The 24012-nt window shown below is 38.6% G+C and overlaps 1 protein-coding gene across 12 annotated transcripts; it reads right to left on the bottom strand.

Moving 5' to 3' along the window:
• Positions 1 to 7: 7 nt before the first annotated feature.
• GTF3C3 (general transcription factor IIIC subunit 3) lies at positions 8 to 23868 on the bottom strand. 12 transcript variants are annotated; one of them, XM_054208629.1, is made up of 20 exons: positions 23700 to 23868; positions 22468 to 22570; positions 19780 to 19976; positions 19234 to 19357; positions 18526 to 18717; positions 18079 to 18244; positions 16911 to 17058; positions 15094 to 15166; positions 13992 to 14078; positions 12813 to 12916; positions 12039 to 12210; positions 11378 to 11580; positions 10655 to 10756; positions 9611 to 9746; positions 8701 to 8938; positions 8143 to 8333; positions 7342 to 7466; positions 4490 to 4642; positions 3418 to 3544; positions 8 to 1909 (listed from the first exon to the last, which is right to left on the bottom strand). In XM_054208629.1, exons 1-19 carry the CDS (start codon positions 23796 to 23798, stop codon positions 3422 to 3424), a joined length of 2736 nt encoding a protein of 911 aa, XP_054064604.1. In that variant the 5' UTR covers positions 23799 to 23868; the 3' UTR covers positions 8 to 1909; positions 3418 to 3421. The 12 variants fall into 12 exon arrangements, 4 of the variants coding, with proteins under 4 accessions (XP_054064604.1, XP_054064603.1, XP_054064605.1 ...); XM_054208628.1 differs by lacking the exon at positions 8 to 1909 and having other exon boundaries at positions 2789 to 3544; XR_008467669.1 differs by lacking the exons at positions 8 to 1909; positions 3418 to 3544 and adding an exon at positions 5605 to 6114 and having other exon boundaries at positions 4505 to 4642.
• Between the last annotated feature and the right edge of the window lie 144 nt (positions 23869 to 24012).

The raw sequence follows: 24012 nt of genomic DNA, 5'->3' as shown, positions 1-24012 counted from the left end.
CATTTTCTAAGCAGCAAAAAGGTTGGGGTTTTTTTTTCCTCTCAGGCTGTGGCCTTCAGCGCATGCGGATGGCAAACAGCTTTCTACTCTTGTCAGGGCTGCTATCAGGTAAGCACAACTGAAAAGGTATGATTCAGTTTTTAAGACAATCAGTAGATGCCTTTATGAGCAGTCTTTTAGCCTTGAGTTAATGTATGTTTTATATAAAATAGTTCTTCAGCAATAAACAGTTAACAAAATTATCATGGTTAAACCAAGCAGTTTGACAATATATGTGGTATGTTTGACAGAAACTGTTACTAATTCTCTTAGTGAGGCTTGAGGACTATTCCCAACATGCTGACAGGTGAGGCTGGCATTGATTTAAGTATTCTGTCCCTCAGTCTCTTGTTCTCAGTGATTTATGAAAGCTTTCCCAAAATTGTAATGGCTGATTTCAAGCTTTTCCTGCCTTGCTGTTTGTTCCCACACGTTCAAGATCAGGCTGGACGGGGCCCTGAGCAACCTGATCTAGTCAACGACGTACCTGCTCATTGGAAGGGGAGGTGGACTAGATGACCTGTCAAGGTCCCTTCCAACCCAAATTATTCTATGATTCTATGATTTTACATTTTGGTAAAACAGTCCTTACTCTGAAGGCAATTTAGGCAAGGTGCTGGGTTCATCACCCCCAGCGTTAGGTTCTTGTGAGCATCCTTAAAACAAGCTACAGCCAGGTAAGCCTGAAGATGAACATAGCGCATGCCAAAATAAATCCCATACAGATGCTCATACCCCAAGAAATATTTGTTTCAAATTCACAGTCCCCTGTCCATTCTCCATCCCTCACATCATAGAGTACAATGATGAGATGTGCAGTACGTGTTCACAACTTCGTTGTTTGAAAAAGAATTCCAAAGGAAAGGCATTTTATCAGTGGTATTGCAAGTGAAGCGTGACTTAAAACTTACCCAGTTCTGTATTGGAGAGTACAGCTGTGGCTATAAGCTAAAAGCCCAGCTTAACATATGTATTTTCTGTATGCAGCTCATGTTCTCTGCTTTGTTTTTCCTTAAGCAGGTCGGTTCCCATGGGATGTGCCTGGTTAAACAACCTTTTACTGGGGAGCTCACAATCCTACAGCATTTGTTTTGTCTCCTGCTTTGTCTGAAATCTTGTCTAGTCTAATCTGTTACTGCTGCACCATTACAATATAACATATTTATAATATTGTGTAGAAGTGAAATCTAAGTAAAAGACTGTTTATGTCATAACCATAAATGCAAGTTGGATGTAACGAAGGAAAAAAATCTATCTTCATATACAGTTTTTCCACAAGCATTTGAGAAAGCTTTAGATAATTAGCATTGAGACAAGCAGTATCTCTTCCTTCCAGATGCTCAAAATTGTTTAGACCATCCTTTCAGAACACTGTTTGCTAGCAGTATGAATTTTCCAGTCCATAATGACTGGGTTTAATTAAATGCAAGTTTCTGTTACTTGGTGCTTAAAAACAATCCAGAAAGCAGATTAAAAGTCATCAGCATTCAGATTCTATTTTTTCCTTTTTATTGGTATGAATGCGAAAGATTCATACCTCCTACGTTTAAAAACTAAACTACTTCAGAATTCTAGCAATAGTAGGGATCAGAAATGAATTAATTAATAGTAATGCCTTGATGTTGGTCAATTTTTAAGACAACTCTTAAAAAAAAAACCCCACAACCTTCCTCTATGTCAAGTCTATTTAAAAAATGTACAAGCAATAGGATACTGGGTATTTCAGACTCGGTTTTGGAAAAAAATAATACAACGGGCATCTGCGTACAGCATCTCTGGTTTCTGTTTTCCAAGCAACAGTTCAGTGCTGAGGGCTGTGCTTCCTGGGACATGATAGACTTTTTTCCTATGAAGGGACAGGAATCATTCACTGCAAGAAGACAAAAAAATCAATGGAGTTACAAGAGGTGAAAAGGCCGATAAAGAATAAAGAAAGCTTCAATGGAAGAATTTTTACCCCAAGACGATGCAACGATACTATGTCTGTACATACATCTTGGCCTTGTCTTATGATCACCCCAGGCTAACATAAGTAAAATGGTTATTTGATTTTAGCTCTCCAAACTTGGCATGGGACTTCTGTTTAGTAAAACTTTCTGTTTTACTATTTCCAAGTAAAACATGCTGTAATTTTCCGAGTTAGTGATACTTTATTGGTATTTGTCTCACCTTTGTATTCTCACTATGGCCCAGCATGTCTCTAGTGAAGTGGACACGCAATATATTGTAATTTAATACTTGATTGGAGAAAAAATTGCCTTACCTTTAAGATTAGTCTAGGCAATTGCACAAGACTTGTTTCTTAAACATTGTATGAAATGATTCCAGAACACAACTACATGTAAAAGTGGGCTGAGAGCAAATTAGCAGTAGTTAGCTGTGATACCGTAAGTAACAAGACTGCTTGGGAGGCAACAGCACGGTTTGTTTTCTATTCAGCAAACTGCCTTGCTTAAAAATATTTTTCAGCCTTATTTTGCTGTAGCACATAACATATATCCTTTTCTATATATACATATAACTCTATACTCTTTATTTATGATAAAGCACTGCATCCTGCTTCTCTTACTAGGGTAGAAGCAGCACACCTCCACCATCATATGCTACTGTTCAACTGTCAGACATAATTAAAAACCCAAAGCATTTGCAATTTATGTTAAATAATAAGCTGTATGATATTATTATAGTACTTTTTGCTATAAGCTATTCAGTAGGATATATGTTTGGTGAGAATGAGTAAACATTATCATTAACGTCAGAATTTTTATTAACAAGTTCAGAAGAAGAACAAAGGTCACACTGATTTCAGTAAAACAGAAATCAATCTCCTTCAAATAAAACAGCTGCTAGGAATATAAACTCCCAGAAAATTCAGAATACTTTAAAGAACTCGAAATACTGAGTTCTCCATCCTCTAGGGATTAGTATGAGCCCATTTCTTCTATATTATAGTAACACTGTACATCAAAAACGCCTCATCACCAGTGAATATGGATTCTTGAACAACCTCACTGGTAACTAGTTGTAATATTGCACATTGTCAATTTTCCCTAAAAAAACCCCCCCAATAAACGGCACCGGGCTTCAGTTGTCACTGTTTGATTCTGTAGACAAGGCTGACTATCAGAGTAGGGAGCAACGCATCACAGAAGAGCTAACAACAGACACACTTGAGCATGTCAGCGTTGTACTCGGAACAGCTTCCATCCGTACGTGATACAGTTCAAATGCCAGAAGTGGAAAAAGTCCCCAAGGCCATATATGGTACAAGCCACGTCTCCGACCATCCATAGAAAAAGGTGTACATAAAACCAATTTCCTCAGCGCTACATAATGCAAAGGTGAATACAAAGAGTAGCGATTCCATCTGCCACAAACCTCATCACACAACGGCATAGGTGTACAACATCTTTTGAGCCATTCTAGTATTTCCACTGCTCTGATAAATAAGCGACAAGTTAAAGGCAGTATCTCTTCTCAAGTCTGTCTGATCAGTTTCTATTCCCTGTAAAAATAATGATTAGAAAAGTCATCTATATGCAAAAATAGTGTAAATCTTGAAACATGAGTAGCAATTACAGTGGAATCAAATGACATATTCATGGTTTATACAGGTTTTCATCTGTACAGAAACAAAAGAAGTAGTATTCCTTGTGCCCGCCCTCTAACGAGTTTCCACATATTGGTCATCACCAAACAGTTATATAATTACATGCTCAAAACATTAGCTGTAAATGAGATAGCCAGCCCATAAAAAAGAAAGTACCATCCTAATTTGTCTTTGTAAGCAAAGTATTTCTTTCTACAGTCAGAATGTGAATAACTGCCTGTACCTTTTACATGGTCACAAGATTGCTGCTTTGTACTCCCAGCACTGCCCAACACCCACGCTTCTCACTTTACCAACCCTTCCCGTTTTCTAAATACACTTGCCATTTTTCTACCTACCCGTGCCAAAGCTAGGCAAAATCTTTCTCTCAGACCAGGCTTGTAAAGGTATGGCACATCAATTAGGGCGAGCTAATACAGATCAATTAGAGCAAAACCACGGCTCAGACGCATTTAGGCTTTCTTCAGAGCGGTTCACAGTGCTCCAGCACGCTGGTTTATAGCACCGGTGAATATACAGAACTTCCAGTTATAATTTATTGCATGTAATATATATAAAGTTCAACTACTTATTCAGATAAATTTGTTAAGCAACCTTTTTTGCTGCTACTTCAGCTGCTTAGTAAATCCTTAAAAATTCATAAACCTTTGAAATTAACACATGCTTAAATACATTACCAGCTGACAATCAGATTTGGGCTTCCAACGACAAGGAATTACAACACAAATTAAAGGAAACTCAACCACATGGATTTTTATGTACCTGTTTAAACTATGGCTGAGAAATTGTTAACATTGACCTGATTTTATTCTCTGTACGCAACTTCCAAAGATACACTACCTCTAAGGCGAGAGGAGGAAGTTCAAGTACTTTTTGGTAATAGTGGATTGCCAGGTGCAGTAATCCCAGCTGGTGAAGGCTACGGCCGAGGTTGTAGAAAGACTCTTGACATGGTCCACGCAGGTCCAAGTACCGGTGAAGGAAGGAGAATCCCTGTACACATATTACGCACATTTGTGAATGTTCCCTTTAAGAAAATGGCAGCAAAACAGGCTGGAGAACAGGCGTTTAAATGTATCTGTTTCAACTTTTGATCGCCGCTTCCCCACAGAGCCACATGCAAGTTGAAGGCAAAAAATAAGTCACATTTGATAGTTGAGACCATAAAAAGTGCGCTCTGTCAGTCTCTCTGCCTTCGATAACAATGGGTACATCTTTTTAATAAACTGAACACAGTTATTTATATATTATAATATTTATATATTATTTATATGTAATATACACACAGATAAGACTGGTTCTTGTGCAGAAGAGCTAACCACGTTAAAAAACATGCAGCCAAAGGACAGACTAGAGCAAGATTTTACTTTTCTTTAAAAAAATCTTTAAAGGATAACCCTCACCCAATTTTTTTTCTTTTTCTGAAAAGGAGAAAAAAACCCAAAACCCAGACCTTCATTCCCTTTCCTTCAGTCTTTGCCTTGGATAGTGCCAAGAAATGGTTTCATTCTACAACTTTTCAGAATTCTGCAAAATTCTGAACTCCATGAAGTACACATCAAAGTATTATTTCTGGAATGCAATCATATTCTTTTCTTGATCTTGTGCTCCATGTAAGTGTTTATTCCAGTACCAGTTATCAGGGAAATGATCAGTATATCATTTTATAAAATGGCCAGAAATAAACATCACTGAATAAGGGCATGAAAAATCCATATATCCTAAGCAGCAGGCAAGAGTTCATGTCCCTTCTCGAAGCCAGCAGATGTTTTACTGCCAAGTCTCCAGCAGAATTTGAAAGGAAACTCATACCCAGCAATTCCAGTGCTAGGCTTTAACAAATTTCAAGTCAAAGCACCCTGTAAGTGTTACACTTCCTTATTTTGCTTTTAGTTTAAAATTAAAATATACACTTATATATTTAAACTACGTGACTAGCAGCATCCCAGGTGTACCTAATCTCGTTGTCAACTTTAGTGTGATTACCCGCTCCTCCTACGTGGCATGCTGTGCTTCAGACAGAGGAGCAGGACCCAACAGGTGCTGATGTCCCAGAAGATGTAAAACAGGACAGTGACAGTGACCAGGCACCGGTGGAACAAACTAGTCTCATTTATACGCTGACGTGCTGTAAAGCGAGGGAAGTGCTTTGTTTCTCATCTGTAGGATGTCACAGATGTATCGGCTTGGTGTGTTACAGACTCTTCATGACTCAAGGTCTGTATGATGCTATAAAGATGAACGGCATTAGACCAGCGCTACCCCCCTACAGAACTCAGGGAAAGACAAAGAGGCATACAGTGGTATTTCACATTAACATGCAGTGTTTCATTCGACACTGACGGAGCCCTGGGGGAAACTCAGAGAGATAGAAGAGGTGAATGCAGAAGGGAGAAATCGAGGACACAACGTTTTCATCCTCTCCTGTGCATTTCATTTTGTTACCACTTTGGAATGCGATGACTCTGTTGTAAATAGAGGATTTCTTTTTAGGCACCATGTTGGTAATCAGAGAAGATAGCTCCTTCAACGTGAGGAATTATTTCAGGCACAAGCAGCTAATGATCATAATAAAGGTCACCAATATGTCACTGTGGTTGAATTATTAATCAACTACAATAGGAGCAAGAGAGGAGGTAAAAATACCAAGTATGGTAAGCAAGAAATGAGAAGACAGAAAGCAGGGAACCGTATAGCCAGAGGGTAACATAAATAGGACATTGTTCAAGTGTGTTACAAAAGGAGAACAGAGCAGCCCATAAAAGAAAGGCAGGCGGATCACAGAGAGAAGTGGATAAAAATATTAAAATTAGGCCAAAGTTTGCAAGTTCAAAATGTCTTAAGTTGGATACTGACATAATTGGTATTGGTTTAGAGTAGCTGAGGAGCTACAGCTTTTGTCAAAACCAGGGCAAGGTACGGTTTTTCAGCAGTTTCAGAAGTCATGAGAGTTCTGGATCCTACCATATTTTGCTGACTCTGAGCTCATTGGCCACAGGAATTAAAAGGCATTTCAAGTTAATGAAAATACTTGTTGGAGGGTAGAGGAAATTACTTTCAAGATTCTGTTTGGAAATAATGAGCCTGTGGTTTGTAACTGGATCTGGCAGATGAAAGAAAAATGTGAGTAAGGAAGCTGAAAAATTGAGGGTAGCCTAAACTGGAGTTCAAAAAATCTTTATAAAGAGAGCGGTAAGAGGCACGTAAAAGGGGGAAGAGAAAAGGAAGACGGGGGGAAAAAACCCCACTTTCTAAGTCTGTAAAGTTCACTTCAGCAATGCAGTTCATGAGACACAACTAAGAAGGGCACGTGACAGAGATTCTACTCCACAGCACTTCTTTGGACTAAGGCGGGCAAGAAGAAAAATTTGGAAGAAAATCCAGACTACAGTCATCAAGACTGAAATTAGTAATATTTTCACAAACAGCTGGCAGCTGCTGGCATCTATGTGAGTGATCATTATACACACACAGCAGAACAAGCTACATTTAACTAAAAGGAGAGGAGATTCATCTGGGTATAACTACAGTTCAAAAGCATCTTCATCTGTGTTCATGTTTCACCACTTCCCTCTTTTGAAATGCCGTATTAATTATTAAAAGTTATTTAAACAGACTACCTTGTAGCCATAGCTGTCTGCAAGATCCAAAGCCAGGAAACGCTAAAGGTAAAAATAATCACACTAACTCACCTGTACCAGGAGAGCGTGCCTTTTCAACACGTATTTCTGAGAGGCCATGTGGATGAAAGTCAAGCCAATACAAAGACTGTACAGAGGTTCATCTGGGTTCGCACGAAAGGCTTGCACGTACTGTCCTAAAAACAAATAACTAAATCAAGATGTTTGTTGTGAAAAGAATTCCTGAAGAATTAAGGACAAAAAAGAAAATCTTCAAATTAGAAGTGTGAACTAAGAAAAGAAATAGTTTAATACACCCACACCAAAACACACACAGGGAAAAAGATGAAAAGAAATTTTATATTTTCAGCACTCCTTGGATTCTGAAGGAAGAATGCAGACTGTGATGTAAAAACATAAGCAGAAAACAATCAGACACAGAAAGCGAACACGGTCCTTGCTGGGATTTATATCCCGGAGGCCACACACCTTAAGTGTGACATTTGGAGGGCTTGACTGAAAGCAGTAGGTTTACTTCAAAGGCCTGCTTCAAATGTCCAACCGACTTTATTTGCTGTTTAAATTGGTTTGTTTCTGTCCTTCTTATTCTTTACTATCATTAGCCTTCAATTATCTTTGCAAGTTAGTTATATTGGTGATGTGTGCTAAACTTGAAACGTGTCAGCTTAATTTTTTTAGCAAAACTCTTCAGCGATACTTTGATTTGTGTACAAAATAATCAAAGCACCAGACTAACACTGTGAAGCCACCTATAATTTTCTGATGTATGAAAAAAATGACTTCGATAAATATTTCTCAGAACAAAGCATTCACTTGTTATATTTGTTAATATTAGACCATTAACGATATTACCAAGAGCGTGCTTGAAACTGCCAGATACAAACGCATTGTGCCCGTTCAGGACACACAGTGCGTGATTATCAGGATTTTTCAGCATCAAGCGGAGACAAAAGCGATGGTGACGGACATCCTGAGATTGCATAGTCACTTGATTGAAGATGTTCCATAGCTGAGGTTTATTGACATTTTCCATTACCATGATTCTACAGAATGAAACGTATACAAGAAAATAGTAAATGCTATACAGTAAATACTGTATCTGCAATAAAACCTCAACAGTTTAGGGAAGATAACAAAGAAGAGACATTCAAAGAGCAGATCAGTGACTGAGGCAAAGTAGAAAGCGAAAGACAGAACCAACGATTCTGGCCAAATCGACCAACTGTTACATTATGCTTTTTTTGGAATCAGAGGCTATCAGAAAGCTTCTTTAATTTCAATAGTCTTACCTGTTTTAGTGAAAGCTGAAAAGCATGAGCCTGCCTCCTTTAGCAATATTTTCAGCAGTATGACTACAGCCTCAGTGGAAAAAATCACAGAAGAGATTGCTCTACCTTGTCAGTACCCCACCTGATATAGTTGTACGCTTTTCTGAAGTTCTTGTCCAGAATTGCAGCAGAGAGCCCAAAGTATTCCAGCTCCTTGCGCTTTTGTCTATCATCATAAAACGAGTAATATTCCAATGAGGAATCCACTAGTAGCTCTGCCTCCTTGTACCGGGAGAGGTCACACAAGGAATATATAGCCTTCAGGAGGAGGTTCCACCAGTCATCTTTTGTCAGAACACTCGTGAGAACGGCAAAAATTGCTAAAAACATTGAAGTCAGTAAGTTGAGAAAATTAAAACAAGAGAGTTAAACTCTCTAAAAAAAAAAAAAGGGCATATGTCAAACTGATCTTTTCAAAAACATCTCATAGCATTAACAGGTAAAATAAAGATAAAACATTTACTTTTTTCAGCTGAAGTACAGTTTGCAAAACATCAGCAAAAAAACAGTGAAAACTTGGGAACAAATGTCAAGAAATACACACAGTTCAGGTTGCAAACATACCACATGAATGCATTAAAATTCCTCTTCTTAATTACCAAATGATGCTTAAGAATGTGTAGTCTGGCTCAATCAAGTCTGGGCCAGTCAAAAAAAAAAAAAAAGACAAAATCACACCACTTTTAAAACATGTATTTCTATTATGTTCTAGATTTGCGTGGATTATATTTGCACTGAGGAGAATGTTGGACCATATGATCTCTAGAGGTCCTTCTCAATCTGAATTATTCTTTAATCTTACTATTTTTCTCTGAAAGGGGATTGTTCCCTTAAGTTATACTATCTTAATTTTTGCTGCCTTCTTTGCCCTAGAAGTAAAGCAACGTTAACACGAACTGCATGGATTTAGCATGCAAAATAGTAACATTTATTTCATTTTTCAGAACTAAGGAGTTTATCTTGTTGCTTTGTTTTTAATAAACATTTGTTACCTTTTGCATCGCAATTTGCTGTCTCTTGGTCGTCATTGTCAGAAATTTTATCCCTTGACACCTTAATAAGATAGAGGTGTCTCTCTCCAGATTTGGAACTAGATATCAAACACACCTGAGCTCTGCTCATTGCTACCTAGAAACAAATTTAAGGGCAGCATTTCAGATTACATTAATACATCCTACAACAAAAGCAGTTTTATGGCAAATGCATCTTGCTCATGTTGCATGCCAAAACAGTCTGCAATTTAGAAACGCCTCAATAGAGCAAGAACAGGAGAGAGAACATTCCCAAGAGGAATATCATCTCCGTGTTGTCTCATGCTCCAGTGCAAACTGGGCTATGCAAAAGAAAGATGCAAACTCTTTAAATAACTTAAAAGACTTTTCCTGGGATTGGAACATCCCTGTATTTATTGAAATCAAAACTATTTGCGTAGAGGCATAACAAGAGCAATGCCTTTCTGTATCAGTTTCAGAAATATGTGGATAGTCACCTACTCAACCAATGTAATACAGTAGCAATGGCTCTGACCAGATTAGTAAAACTCAGGTCTCAATATTCCCCTCACTCCCTATTTAAAAACAAACAAATAAAAAGTAACACAAAGCCACCACTACTGTATTTACTGGCTAAATAAATTCTTTGGTGATTTTATCACAAGAAAATATAAAAAAAACCCTTAAGAATTCAAAGGAAAATTGATGAAATAGAAACCAGTATCAACATTTCAAGAAAGCACTATGCTGACTGCTAAAAAGGTACGAAGCAGCTTTAGTACTCAGTGCGTTCTATGTACACTGAGGAACAGGGAGTTGAAGTCACTGCCTTAAGAATCCTACACGCAAGCGGTCCTCTGCTCTGAACACTACGGGCAGGAACACCAGCGTTACAGACTCCCTGCAAGATTATTGTCTAACAAAATTATGATACCATTTGCATATTAAAAACACTAGCTCTCCTCCTGAGTTTGTCTGTCACTTATCTTAACCCAGCTCATAGCCGTCCAATTTCTTAAGGTGTAGCTGTAAAGATTGGCTTACCTTCAACAGCATTGCCAGCATTGTAAGTAAAGTGTCTATGTAACCATACATTTTGCCTTGGGAATACAACAGGGTCGAACGATGGAGGAGTAGCTTTAATTCCTAGATAATATTAAACATTATTATTCAACCTCTTGCGCAGGGAGTGCGTTCATAAAACAAACAATTCTGACTTAATACAGTACTAATAGGATTGGAAAAGCTTTTAGAAAGCTGGAAGAATCTTAGCAGCAGCAGGTAAGAGCTCCCTAAAGTGCCCTGCAGTAATTACTGTTTCAAATTCTCAAATTTCAGAGCAATTCAGCATAACCCTTACCTATAGTGAAAGTGCTACTGGGGAGGGGATATAAAACCTTTGCTACACAATCATTTACAATCTGTAGAGGCCAAACCACGTAGCTTGTATGTAGCAACTGCTGATCAACTTGATGCAAAGTGATTGGCATCAAGATTGGCATCAAAGTGGTTGCACATCACACAGAAGTGATCAGGTGGGAGAGAGGAAATACTGATAAAACGGTCAGGGAGAAAGGGCCACGAGGACTCATCCCTGACACTCTGTGATGAATCATCTGCTGTGCTCTGAAGGCTCAAGCATAGTCTCAATGTAAGTAAGATAAGTAAGTCTCAATCCCTGGTCCTACATAGTTGACGTCTTTGACCACTACCATAGTTTAGCAGAATAAAATATCCTAAACTGTAAGCACAGAACACTTTACCCACCTGCTGGGCAGCGTTAGCATCCTGAGCCAGCGTATCTGGATCATACATCGGTTCCAGAGCCTCCAGAGCTTTCTCAGGTCGGCCCAGCTGCTGCTGAAGTGTTGAAAGTGAGATTCTTGCATCCAGATGCAATGGAGCAAGATCAACAACTTTGGCATAGCTCTCTGCTGCACGCTCCATGTGTCCCAAAGCCTTCAAGCACTCTAAAAATACCATACACAACACAATACACTTAAATGGCAGAAAAGAATATTTCAAAGCTTGCAAAATAGTTAATATATTTTTCAGATACTTTTTCAGTTAGAACCACCGAAAATATGCATTATTAAAGTGAAAATATTCAGAAATATGTACCGATGCATTCACAGTTTCACTTAAAGCATCATCAGTTGACAGGATGGAATGCAGAATAGATGCTGTTTCACTTACAGGCAAATAAAGTATTTATAGCTGAAGTAAATTTCAGTCTAGATGAAGAACAAGAAAATGCTCCACGACAGGGCTGTCATAATAAACTCCAATTATTGTTCTGCAAATACCAATTATCATTCAACATGTGAATCTAAAATCCCAGTGATTTTAGATACAGGGCCCTGGAAATGCTCAGCATTTTATTATCATCTCTCAGCACCACGTGCTCAGCAGTCCTGCTTCTTCTCACCCGCATGCCGAAGCCAGACGACAGCCAAGTTGTATCGTTCTGAACAGACAAGGGAACTCAAGAGAGGCAGCGCTGAGTTGTATTCTCCAACATCCAGAAACGCCTCTGCGACGTCCAAATACAAGTCGCCCATTTCTTCTGGATTTTGTTCCACCAGAGTGGTCAAAAGAGGCTTTAAAACAACCACACAAGACACTAAAAGCACAAATAACTAACGAGAATATTTCTTTAAGATACAGTTGTTGGAAGCTTACATTTTTATGCAGTGGTTTTTATTCTCTTTGCATTCTTAACTACATTTCCTTTATTTAAATGCTAGTGTAAAAGTGAAAAACAAAGACTTGAATTTCACAACTCCTGAAAAAGCCATATTTTTCTATTCTAGACATTTCACATCCAACGGCTGAAAGTGCCCATCAGTGAGGAGTGCTCTTTATGAAAGAACAGGCTTCAGATTTAGTAGGGCTTCAAAACAAAACGAAGATGTGTTCCTTAGTGTTCAACAACTTTGCAACGTGGTCCTGGGCCTCTCACAACACATATGCTGTGATTTACTGCGCTTTAATAATACTTCCATTGGAGGCATAATTTATAAGGACAAAAATAGTATTTCTGCTATTATAGGTTTGCTAGGTTTCTCTCTTGGAGTGGGAGGGAAGCAAAAAGAATCTCCCCAGGTCTCTCAACGACCTCCGTCATACAAAACCAGGAAAAATTACTTGCTTTGGTAATTTATTAGAACATCGCCCACCTTCTGAGTTGGCTTCTACTTACATTGAGCGGCTCTAGGATGTTCAAGTGAACCAAGCACACCATCAGCTTGACTGTGATGTCTATGGGAACGCCCTCAGGTATACAGCAGCTGACCTTCTCCACAGCTGTGAGAAGATAAAGAATTTCTTTCTGAACCCATAGGCTTTAGCAAGCACTTCACAAGCTTCACATCCCTTTCAGGCCATATTCAGCTCCAATGAAGAAGATATATTCTCATTGACTAGCAAACGTTGGTGTAAGCCTGCCCTCTCCCTTTCGTCTGTATCTCTGACGATAGCTGGAACAACTTGTTCCTACTATCTCTGATCCCAATAATTTCATCTGAAGTATCAAGTGCTGTCAGTCTGCATCGACTTCAACAGCAGGATCCCGCAGGATGCGCTTTACAGCCTTCGCCCTCTTAAGACGTGCTTGCTTCATAAAGCTTTTCTTTAGCAATTTATGCACCTGTACTCTCCTCTCCTTGCTTTCTGCAGGAAATATGCTGTATTAAGGTATTTGTTCTTATTAAGCTAATCCTGTGTCACAGGGATCTAGCTGTATACATTGTTACACACAGTTAACTACAGAACTTTACACAACACATAGACAGAATGAAATTCGATGACAATGCAAACGCGAGACAAAGTAGTTACCCATGACAATGCTAGAAAACTACAGGTCATACAGTAAAACTCCATTATTGTATTTCCTTCACATGCGGTCATGATACCTCCTTAACTACTCTGTTTAAGTTCTGCTTCACCTTAATTCTTACACCAGACATTCAAAGGGTGATTGCTATAAACTGAGAAAACTGATTTCCAACATAAGGCTTCCCTATTACCTTCTACATTCACATCCAGTTACTGAAAATCACAACATGCAGATTAATTCATCATTCTCTAAACTTAATAGCCAGCATGAGAGTAACTATTCACCTACCGATAAATTCTTACAAAATGAAAAATTTTCTTTCCAAAGTGGGTATGCCCCAGAAGAATGCTTTTGGATTTGGTAACTGGCTGGGTTAGAAGTAAGTTGTGAGTAAGAAAGACAGTACACAAGAAACCTTTTCTGGATCAGCCCCATTACTCTGCTGTTAGAAGTCTCTCCCAGTTTTCATATGATTGCGACCTGGTTCCTGAGCATATGATCAGTTCATAGACTTGTATGAAATTCAAAAATTAAATTACTTACCTGCAGCACTGGGTTCAGCAACTGGATGACTTTGGTCTTTAGTCTCTGCCTCCTGGCTTTCCTGAGTTTCCACCACTGCCCCTGTATCTTTTTTAAAAAATTAACAGACTATCCTAGTAGAACCAGCTAAGCCAAAAGTTACTCAATTTTGAATCCACACTTGATTGGTAGCTTACTATGAAAAGTGGACTTTTTTTTTTTAAGGACAGAAGAGCAGGAAGCATTCAAAAAAGTTATAAAGGAACAAAGGGCAGGGAATCAAGCTGTGGGGTAGTTTAGAAGCTTTGTCTTACGAAATTACACACACCAGGTAACATGGCAACACTGTGTTTTAATTCCTAAACTCATTATAGATTTGTTTCTTATAAATTATCTGTTAAAAGTCTCTATCAGGACAGTTGTTCATTGATCAACTGTATTTTTACCTGGTCCTTAAAGCAAAAAGACAACAAAAATTTCTTATACTACATTGGGTTTGGATCGGATTGCTGAAACAACCAGTCAGTTTAATCATAGAACAGACCGTCTGCTTATGGAGTTGGCATGCTGTGATCATTCTACAGCCCAAACAAATATTTTTCAGACTAAAGCAATGACTTTCACAAAGCAGGTTTCTCGAAAACAACCTACTTCATTCAATTACAAGCTAATATCCCTAGATTTCTATATACCAAACCATTTAAATACATAATAACAGAAGTAGGATTGATGAAGAATATTATTCTCAGGTCAAAGGTTGATATTCTTGACTACAGATGCCACTAAACTTATCTAATTTTTTTTCAGAAGCTATTTAGCTGGCAGAAATAACTGGCCTGATGTGAACACTCCAAGGAATGTTTAGAACTTTAAAAGGCCTCCAGTTGCCTGGAGAGCAGTCCTTGTCCTTAATGAGTCAGCAGGGCTAATTGGATATCAGAGTAACTCCTTATAGAAAGCTGAGGTCGTGCCACGTAATTCATTAAAAATACTGAAAAGTTTCAAAAGAGAAAAGACTGTCAACATGCATTAAAATATACCCACGAGTTGAAAAGGTAACAGAAAGAAAGATGTCATATTAGACGAACAGCAGGGTCATACTAACCGCTTGGTAGCTACTTACCTTTTTTCTCCTCGGTTGCACTTTTTTCTGACACTTTCTTTTCAAGTACAATTCCTGCAAAATCTGTAATAACCTAAAACAGACAAGTAACTTGGATCATTTTAAAGATTTAAAGGATTTATGGAGTAACCGGACCACACGGCAATTGTTTTAGACATCACAAAAGTTATCAGAAGAAAAGCTGCATTCATTTCACATGGGGTTAGTTGATTAGTACTGAGTTTGATCATCTTATGTCTTTGTCCACTATTTTTTGACTACTTAGATGATCCAACCGGCATCTCTTTAGCAAATATAACAGTTACTTTCGTCACAACTAGAAAAGTTTTTAACCTTTATAGCTTCTTTTAATGTCTTTTGGAAAGCAGAAAAAGCAACCAAAGCACCAGGTAAACAGATAAGCTCTCCACAGATCTTTCCAAAATGCTCCAAGGATTCCTCAGCCTAATACATTGCAAAGGAACCAAATGGTTTGTCTCAGTTTAAAAATAAATAAATAAATAAATAAAATTCACATCTACATACTGACATTTTACAACAGCCCTAGTCATACACATCATGACCTCAATAAAACTAGTATAATTCAATAGAACAACTAATTAAAAAAAATAAAAATCATAGACAGACAATTCAAGACATTCACTTGCCAATGGGGAAGTGCGAGGGGGAAACGCACAGGTGTGAACGACTGTTGGTCTAAGACCCAACTCGGTTTGGTATTTTTGTTCATGAATTGTAAAGCAAGTATTTAAGTCATTACTGTTGCCCAAACGTGAGTGATAAACACAGAGTACGTGGCCCTTAGAGGAACATACCAGATGACTGTATTAAGACAATTATTTTTTAAAGGCTTGGTTTACCAGCTCAAATACAGATTCAGCTATCTAGGAACAAGAATGACAGAACGGACATGAGGAGAACCACCAAGAAGGAACAGGGGAACAGTTCTACAACGGAGTACTGTATTAATAAATCTGGCAGCTGAATACTGGTTACATAAAATTGACTGTTTGATTTTTAAAATGGGAAGAAATATAGAGAAGGGTCAGAGGAATTGTTTGCAGGCTAATGATGCTTTACACAGACAGACATTTAAATAAAATCTTCGGGGTAAAATAAAAAGAGGTAATTAATATCAGCAAATAAGAAAGTTCACAAGGAGAAAGTCCCAACTATTAGTGTCTTTTCAATCCACCTGGGAAAGAATAACAACAGCCAGACACTAAAGACTTTCCTCTCAAAGCCAGACCAAATCAACTGGTAAATGCCTCAAAAGTGAGGGTTAATAACCACTAGAACAAATTGGGAACAGATAAGCAATCTTCTCCAATTCCTGATGCCTTAGAGTCAAGATGTATTGTCTTTCTGAAATGTGTGCTTCATGCTTAATGTATAAATTATTAGTTGTAACACAAGTATGCCAGATAAAGCAACAAGAGTCTGCATTTGAGCCATTAGACTACTCAGTGTCACCCGTTTAACCTTCAACTTCGAGACTGCTTTTTGCTGGTAGCACTCACAAAAACAGATCATAGGTCTTCTCTGGCTACTAAGGTTATGGCAATTGTAGAGAAGGAGAGGAAGGGTCCTAAAATTTTAAACCTATAACAGCATACAAGTCTATCAGCCCCCAACTTATGAAATCAAGCCATTAACTTCAATGCTAATTACTACAGAACGAACAGAAAGCAGTATTTGATCAGCTCTATCATTATAGAAACATGACCATATTTAAGCACTACAGGATTATCAACGGTCCATCCCGATTGGCAAAGAGGTGCTTAACACAGTACAGAAATGCATTTAATTCTCCATACCGCCAATGCTTTGTCATACTGTTTGGAAGAAATATATAGTTCGGCTGCAATATTAACATCTTCCATGGAGACAAGGCTCTGGTGTTTAGTAAAGGCTTCTTCTATTATCTCGATAGCAGAGGTCACATCGTTTGCTTCATAGTAACTCCTATAAAACACAGATATGAGATGTTAAGTATTTCAGATAAATGACAGTACGTACATTGAATATTAGCAAAATTATTTTCATATTTATTTTTGTCTATTAGCAAATATTTTTATTAGCAAGTTACAAAAGACGGTGGGAAAGAGGGTGTTTTTTCTTTTGTTACAACTGTTGACAATTTTTATGTATTTCAAAAAATTACCATTATTTTCTGCCCTATATGTTAGGACATCACTGGAGTTTTCCTTACAACATCCCCCACCTCAAGCCAGGTATCAACAATGTATTGCATTAAACTGGTTTCAAAAAAAGTTTCAAAAATAATACTGTTATAATACACTTCCTTGCATTTTTTTGTCCATTTCACAACCATGAACATCAAAAGACTTAACAAACTGCTTTGAAACAGGCCAGTAACACCTTTCTACAAGTTATGCATTAGAAAGCTGAGATATAAAGTAGCTAAACAGCTTACTAAAAACTATGATAAGTGAGCTACACCACAAGCCTCCTCTATCTCCGGTGAGCTTCTATGACTTGATCTGCTCTCATTAGCAAAAAAGGGAAGGAGGCAGATTTTTACTTGCTCCAGAAGTGAACCACAAATGACATATAAACTATGTTCTGTTGCAGATGGTTTGTATTTCAGATTGAAGAATTTGTTTAATTCAGATTTGCTGGCAATAAGTTTTCAGGTCTCCGGTGATATTACATAGATAAAAAATGTATTGCATTTGTATATAATCATATACTATTGGCATCTTTCCAGTCATCAGTATTTGCATTTTATTCTCTTACGCAACACTTCTAAGATGATGCATTGGTCCTACACAGCATAATTCACACATGCCAGGCTTCAGAAACATCACAATAGTTGGGAAATGCATGCTTATTCTGTGGGTCACCCCCAGCATTCCTTGATTTCAGCTGCATACCCAGCTTGAATCAGCTGCAGAGCTTATTAATACCAGTTTTTGAGAAACTCTGGAAAACCAAATCACACTAGCTTTAAGTCCAACTTACTTTGCCATGTCTCTAGCCAACTGCATGAAGCGCTCTCCGTCAGAGGGAGACAGGAGATTCAAAATACGCCTGTAGCCATCCATAGCCATCTTATGTTCCCCCAACTGTTCGTACAGGCTTGATCTCTCCCATAGGTAACGCACATTGGATGCATCGTATTTCAGAGCTACAAGAAAAAGCTTATTAGTAGCCTAGCTTAGGAAAAGGCAACAACGGATTTCACATTCATCTACCTGAATAGATGAATGTTAGTGGACATGCACAAGCTTTTTGTAAGAAAAGGACATCCTATATTAAAGATTCATGAAATCTTTCATCAAACTCTGGACAGAGGTACCAGAATCTTAGGAAACTGCAGCAAACTATATTAGAAAGCAAAAGAAAACAAAATGATTGCTATTAGCAGCTAAAATGTATTTTTAAATATTAAAATGGTTGCTACGCTACCTTTTGTGTAGCAGAAAACAGCCTGTTTAATATTGTCCTGTTCCAGCGACATCTCTGCTAGTCTAACCCACTCCTCAGTATCACTAGGATTTAAGTGAGCTGCAATCAGTTCAAACTGTAGTGACTTCTCCATATCACCCTGGTCTTCATAGATCATGGCAAGAGTGGAAAATGGCTCATGAGCAAGAGGAGCTGTGTGAAGACAAAAAGAATGATTAAGAACCATTGTTTTAAAACCACCTTGAAACCAAATAACTTGCCTTTCTGCAAACAACAGATAGCAAAATTATATGAGCCATCAGCATTGCTCTGTTTAAATTCACAACAAACTTGCAGACAAGCTTCCGATTCCTTTTTAGAAATTATTAAACAGCCTGACTGAACCTACCAATGCTAACTTATAGCATTATTCTACACTGTAAGTCATGCTGACGTTTATACCTTGGTTCTACAAAGACAATAAAAGCAAACTGTGTAAAGCCAAGCAAAGGCCCAGGGTGCTCTGTGGAATTAGGGTCCTAGTTTCTTTTTATAAGCAAAATTATGCACTCAAAATGCACCACACAGTCTTAATTCCATGCAACTTATACAGTGACATTCCTTGTACTGAGTATTTTCATCATCAGTGAAGCCACACTGAATTTTCCTGATGTTCATGGCAGTTTCACCGTACCCTTAAAGCCAAAAAGTTTTACTGTTCTAACATACCTTGTCGAATGATTTCCATGCACATTAGGATAGCCTCCTCACGTTCTCCTCGAGCAAACCTGATATTGGCCTCTCCCATCAGACCCCTCAAGGCACGAGGAAGTTTGCTGCGAGGTCTTTTCTCCTAAATAGAAAAGGGGTATTGTTATTTCTACCAAGGATTCAGTTGTGCCCAAATTCAGGAGACATCCGTCACATTTGTGCTTAACACTACCTAATAACAAGTTATTTAAGTACTAGCGATATTAAAATGACAGACCAAAATATTTGGTAATTTTCATAACTGACAGAGTAACTCTGATATCTAACACAAATACAATCCAGACACTGGAAAAACTCATTTCATTATTTTTGAAAATTTTCAAAGATTAATCTACATAATTTTCTAAAAAACAAAGACAGGCAACACCAACACAAGCAGAAGTATCCTACACAGGATTATTTTCAGGGACGTTTCCCCGCAAGTAGCTTAAATCACACAAACTGTCATTTATGCACTATGCTCCAGGGGATCCAGAGAAGTTACGTGAAAGTTTAAATACTTGCTTTCATCATTTTCTTGGTCTCTCGATTAAGTACCATCTCCAACACAAAAACATCTCCAGCTGTGGGTTGCTCAGTAGTTTCTTCTTCCTCTTCCTCTTCTTCTTCTTCGTCTTCATCCTCTTCTTCCTCTTCATTTTCCCCAAGCATGGATGCAAAGACCCGATGAACAGATTTACTGACACCATCTGAAGTTTCTCCTGGTTGAGAAAGAAACAAAAAAGGTTTATGATATAATCAAGAGCACACGCTGCCTATCAGGACAAGTGCAGAGAAAATAGAATTCTTCATAATTAGCAGTCCACTTGAAACAGTTATGCTAGAAGAAAGAGGCCTGCAGAAATGCAGAAAAACTATTAACAATCTCCTTGGCTTTAAAACTCTGCATTATTCATCACCAATGCTTAGCATACCCCAGCCTCTAACATTTTCTGGATATTTGAAGTGAAAGGATGGAGGAACACAAAGAACAAAGCAACAGTTTACTCAACATTTTTCTCAATCCACACAAGAGAAGTATATTAAAGCAATTTTCAAGCATTGAACTGGTTGGACGGAATAAAGCTTTTCAGATGAAGAGGCTAAGTGAGCAGACAATTACAGTAAACAATAATGCAGCAACCAATTTTTAGAAGTAATTTAAAACAACATCTTGTAACCATCCTCTCCATGACAATAAGTACCTCTTAATGTGTGTAAATGCAAAATCCAGATTATTCACCTTTCTCAAGAAAAAGAAATAAGAAAATTCTTTAAAATAAATAAGAATACGATGCTATATATCAAAATCAAATATGCTTAAAGCACATAATTTTAATATTTTTCACACTTTTTAATTACGACTTCTCATTACTAAGCTAACCCAGGGTTATAATTGCCCACAAGTCTCTATCTATGCAAAATATCAAAATATGTAGTGTTGAAAGGTTTCAGATAGGGGATTGGGCATCTAAAGATTTGATAAAAGAATAACCATAGCATCAAGCTGGGACTGAAAAATAAAGCTATCCTATATTGTGTATATACAAGAGGGAATTGGGTACTACACCTGAGTTTATGTTTGGTTTGGTTTTTTTCTGACTTGGATCTATTTGGTTACTTTTTTTCTGACTTGGATATTAAGCATCAAAAAATCAAGACTTTTCTTCCTCCCATCTGAAAAAAACTAATTATTAATTTAATTTCCCTTTTCTTTCAGTCTTCCTGGCTGCAGGAAGCATCTGAAGATTGAAGCAGATAAGCTCTGAAGATTCGTATATCAAAAGTGCTTTTAACAATGACCTAACATTTTTCTTCTGAATATCCTAAGTTTGATACTAATGGCAACTTTTTAAATAGTGATAAATATTACCTGATTCTGACTGCTCCTGAGACTTGCCTTCTCTGTAGTAAGAGCAGAAGTAACAGTATCACACAAACCTATCAGGATATGTTTTTTCTTAGATAAAGATCATGTGCACGAAAAAAGATGTAACAGACTAGGTGGAATACAGAGCAGAAAAGAGCAGCTTGGAAGTATTTCCAAGACATCAGCAAAAAGAAGGGGTCAATAAGGAACCACAGGTGTCTGGCTCCAACCACACCTCCAGTATTCATTTTCTGTCCTTCTAGGATGAGGTCTGGCCATACTTTCAAAATCAAGGCACCACTGACACACATTTTTGGTGAAAGAATTTAAGGCCTAATTTTGAAATTTTAGGAGGGAAAAAAAACCCAAACAAACCCAAACCAGAATGATGAGAATTTGCAGTGAAAGTAGGCAGAGTCTAAGAACCAACACAAAGAGATAAAAAACTGCACTTTGCTATCTCACAGCACTAGCAATCCCACAAGAATACACCCTGACCAGTGCATGGAGAAGACGTCTGAAACAAGACAGCAACACTCTAAATCTCAAGCTCAAATCCAGAACATGAAGCATGGGATCAACAACCACTGATACAAACTAGAGAGAGAAACGCTGCTTCTACCACTTCCTGCACGTCCTTTCACTACGCAGGAATGCCAAGGAAGTTGAGCTTATTTTGCTAAAGCATCTAAGGAGCTATTACCACTGCAGTAAACTGCACAAAGAAAGCCAGTCAGGGAATCCGTAGCTAGGAATATCCAACAGAAAATAAGGAGAGAAATAAAGGTAGGCACTCTAAACAGGCCAAAGGAAAACTGAGTAGGCGAAAAAAACACAGAGGAAAAAAGAAACTCTTCTTTTTAGGTATTTTATTTCACTCTGGATGACAACGGAAGATGGTAACACTGACACAGTAGAATCAAGTATTCTGAAAAATTCAAGTCTCGGCAAAAGACTAGCAAAGAGATGAACAGGGAAAAAGCCAAAACAAAACACAGAGAAGACTCTGAAATAAGTTAACAACTTCAAATTATTTGTAGCTTTAGAGAGAGTAAATATTTGAGACCATGTGGTTAACAAGCCAGGAGGGGAAAAGTGGAGGTTTTTCCAGAAAAAGATGACGAACCGGCCAGATCTAGCCCCTGAAGAACACTGAACAAAGATAAAATCCTAGCTATGGCTCGGAACATCCTACAAAGACATACATTCTAATGATGTGCTTCAATACCCACAGGTTCAAAAGAAGCAGCCAGGTATTTATTAAAAGTCAGCTACCAAAGAAAAAATGCTCTCAATGACCTTTTAAATACATTTTTCACTGAAATTATTATGTTAACATTTACCGTCAGTTTCATCCTGACTTTGGGATTTCCCAGATGCTTTTCTGGATGAAGATGGAGCCTCTGCATCTTCAGTGTTTTCCTCAGCAGATGCATTTTCACCATCCTGTGCACACCAACAATATCAGTTATAAGTTTTATTGCATGACGTTCCCACTTCCCCTGATATATACAATTAGCATTTAGACCACGGATTTCCAGCTTTTGCACTGCTAGTGAAACAGGTAGAATAAATGCTATATTTTTAAACTAACAAAACCCATCATTACTTGCTTTCAAGACATTTATATTTTTATCAATGTGAGGTGACTCAGATGGTGACTGTTCGCGTTATTTTCGACTTAAGAGAATAGTCCATTGCTTATTTGGCATTACAGCGAGATAGGATGACATGTCCGACTGTATTAAAGTTACAAAAGTGTGACGAAGCCTGCCTTTTTAAATACAAAATGAAGTATCAAAATAGCACTTGTAAATGCAGTAAGAAGATTGCCCTAGGATATCACTTGTCCTTCCATGACAGGTGAGTTCTGCTGAATTTGTTCTCTGGTGACTAGGAAATACAGAAATTTAGTTGCATTTTGGTATAAAGATGGCAAAGTTAAAGTTAACTTCAATACTCCAATCAAGCATACAGAATTTCTCGTAACAACTCCATCTGCTTACTTCTAGACACAAAGCTGTGTTTCTCTGAATTTATTGCTGCCAAGAAGCCACAACAATTACCAAAGGGAGTCAAACTGGATCTCTTCATTAGGTCTCACAGAGAAGATGGTGGGATCCACCATATGCTGGATAATTTTTATATCAAAACCTGCTTCTGCTCATTGCTCCAGCCTAAAGGAGAAATTAATTATGGTGCCTGAAGGCAACTTCCACTGGCTTTTGCCAATCCGAGGGTTGTGAGCCACACTGGCACGCACCAAAATGCTGCCATTCTGCACCCCTAAAAGGTGGACGCTCCCCTGAACAACTAGCTCTACCACCCAGTACCTAACGGCCCTTACAAATTAAACTTAGCTTCTTGTAATTTTTCCACTGAAATTATTAATTAGACAGCAACCCATGGCCGAGTGCAGCAGCTCTTAGCGTAACCCTCTCCACACACACACACACACACACACACACACACACACACACACACAGAGGAAGCCCCGCTGCTCCTGAAGCGGCCGGGTGCTGTCGTGGAAGGAGGGCCGGGCCAGGCCGGGGGGCGCCAGGCGGGGCAGCCTCACCTTCTCGCGGCTCTTGCGCTCCTCTCGCCGCCGCTCGAACTCCTCGAAGGAGATCTTCCCCTCCAGGTAATCGATCAGCTCCGGGCTGAAGCCCGACATCGCACCGGCACCACCCGGCAACGGGAGCAGCCGCAGCCGGCGCAGGGGAACCCTGTTCAGGGCAGGACGCGGGTCCCTCCGCTATGGCGCCCGCCGCGCCCCGCGCCCTCACACTGAGTTCCGCCCCGCCACCGCCCGGCCCGGCGCCGCCGGCTTGGGACGGGGGAAGAAGCGTCGCGCCCCCGGAGGGGGAGACGGACGCGGCTTAGGCCGG

This window comes from Rissa tridactyla, chromosome 7 (assembly GCF_028500815.1).
Source record: "Rissa tridactyla isolate bRisTri1 chromosome 7, bRisTri1.patW.cur.20221130, whole genome shotgun sequence".
Taxonomy (NCBI): Eukaryota; Metazoa; Chordata; class Aves; order Charadriiformes; family Laridae; genus Rissa; species Rissa tridactyla.
Note: the sequence above shows the minus strand (reverse complement) of the source record. Positions and strands in the feature narration are given on the sequence as shown.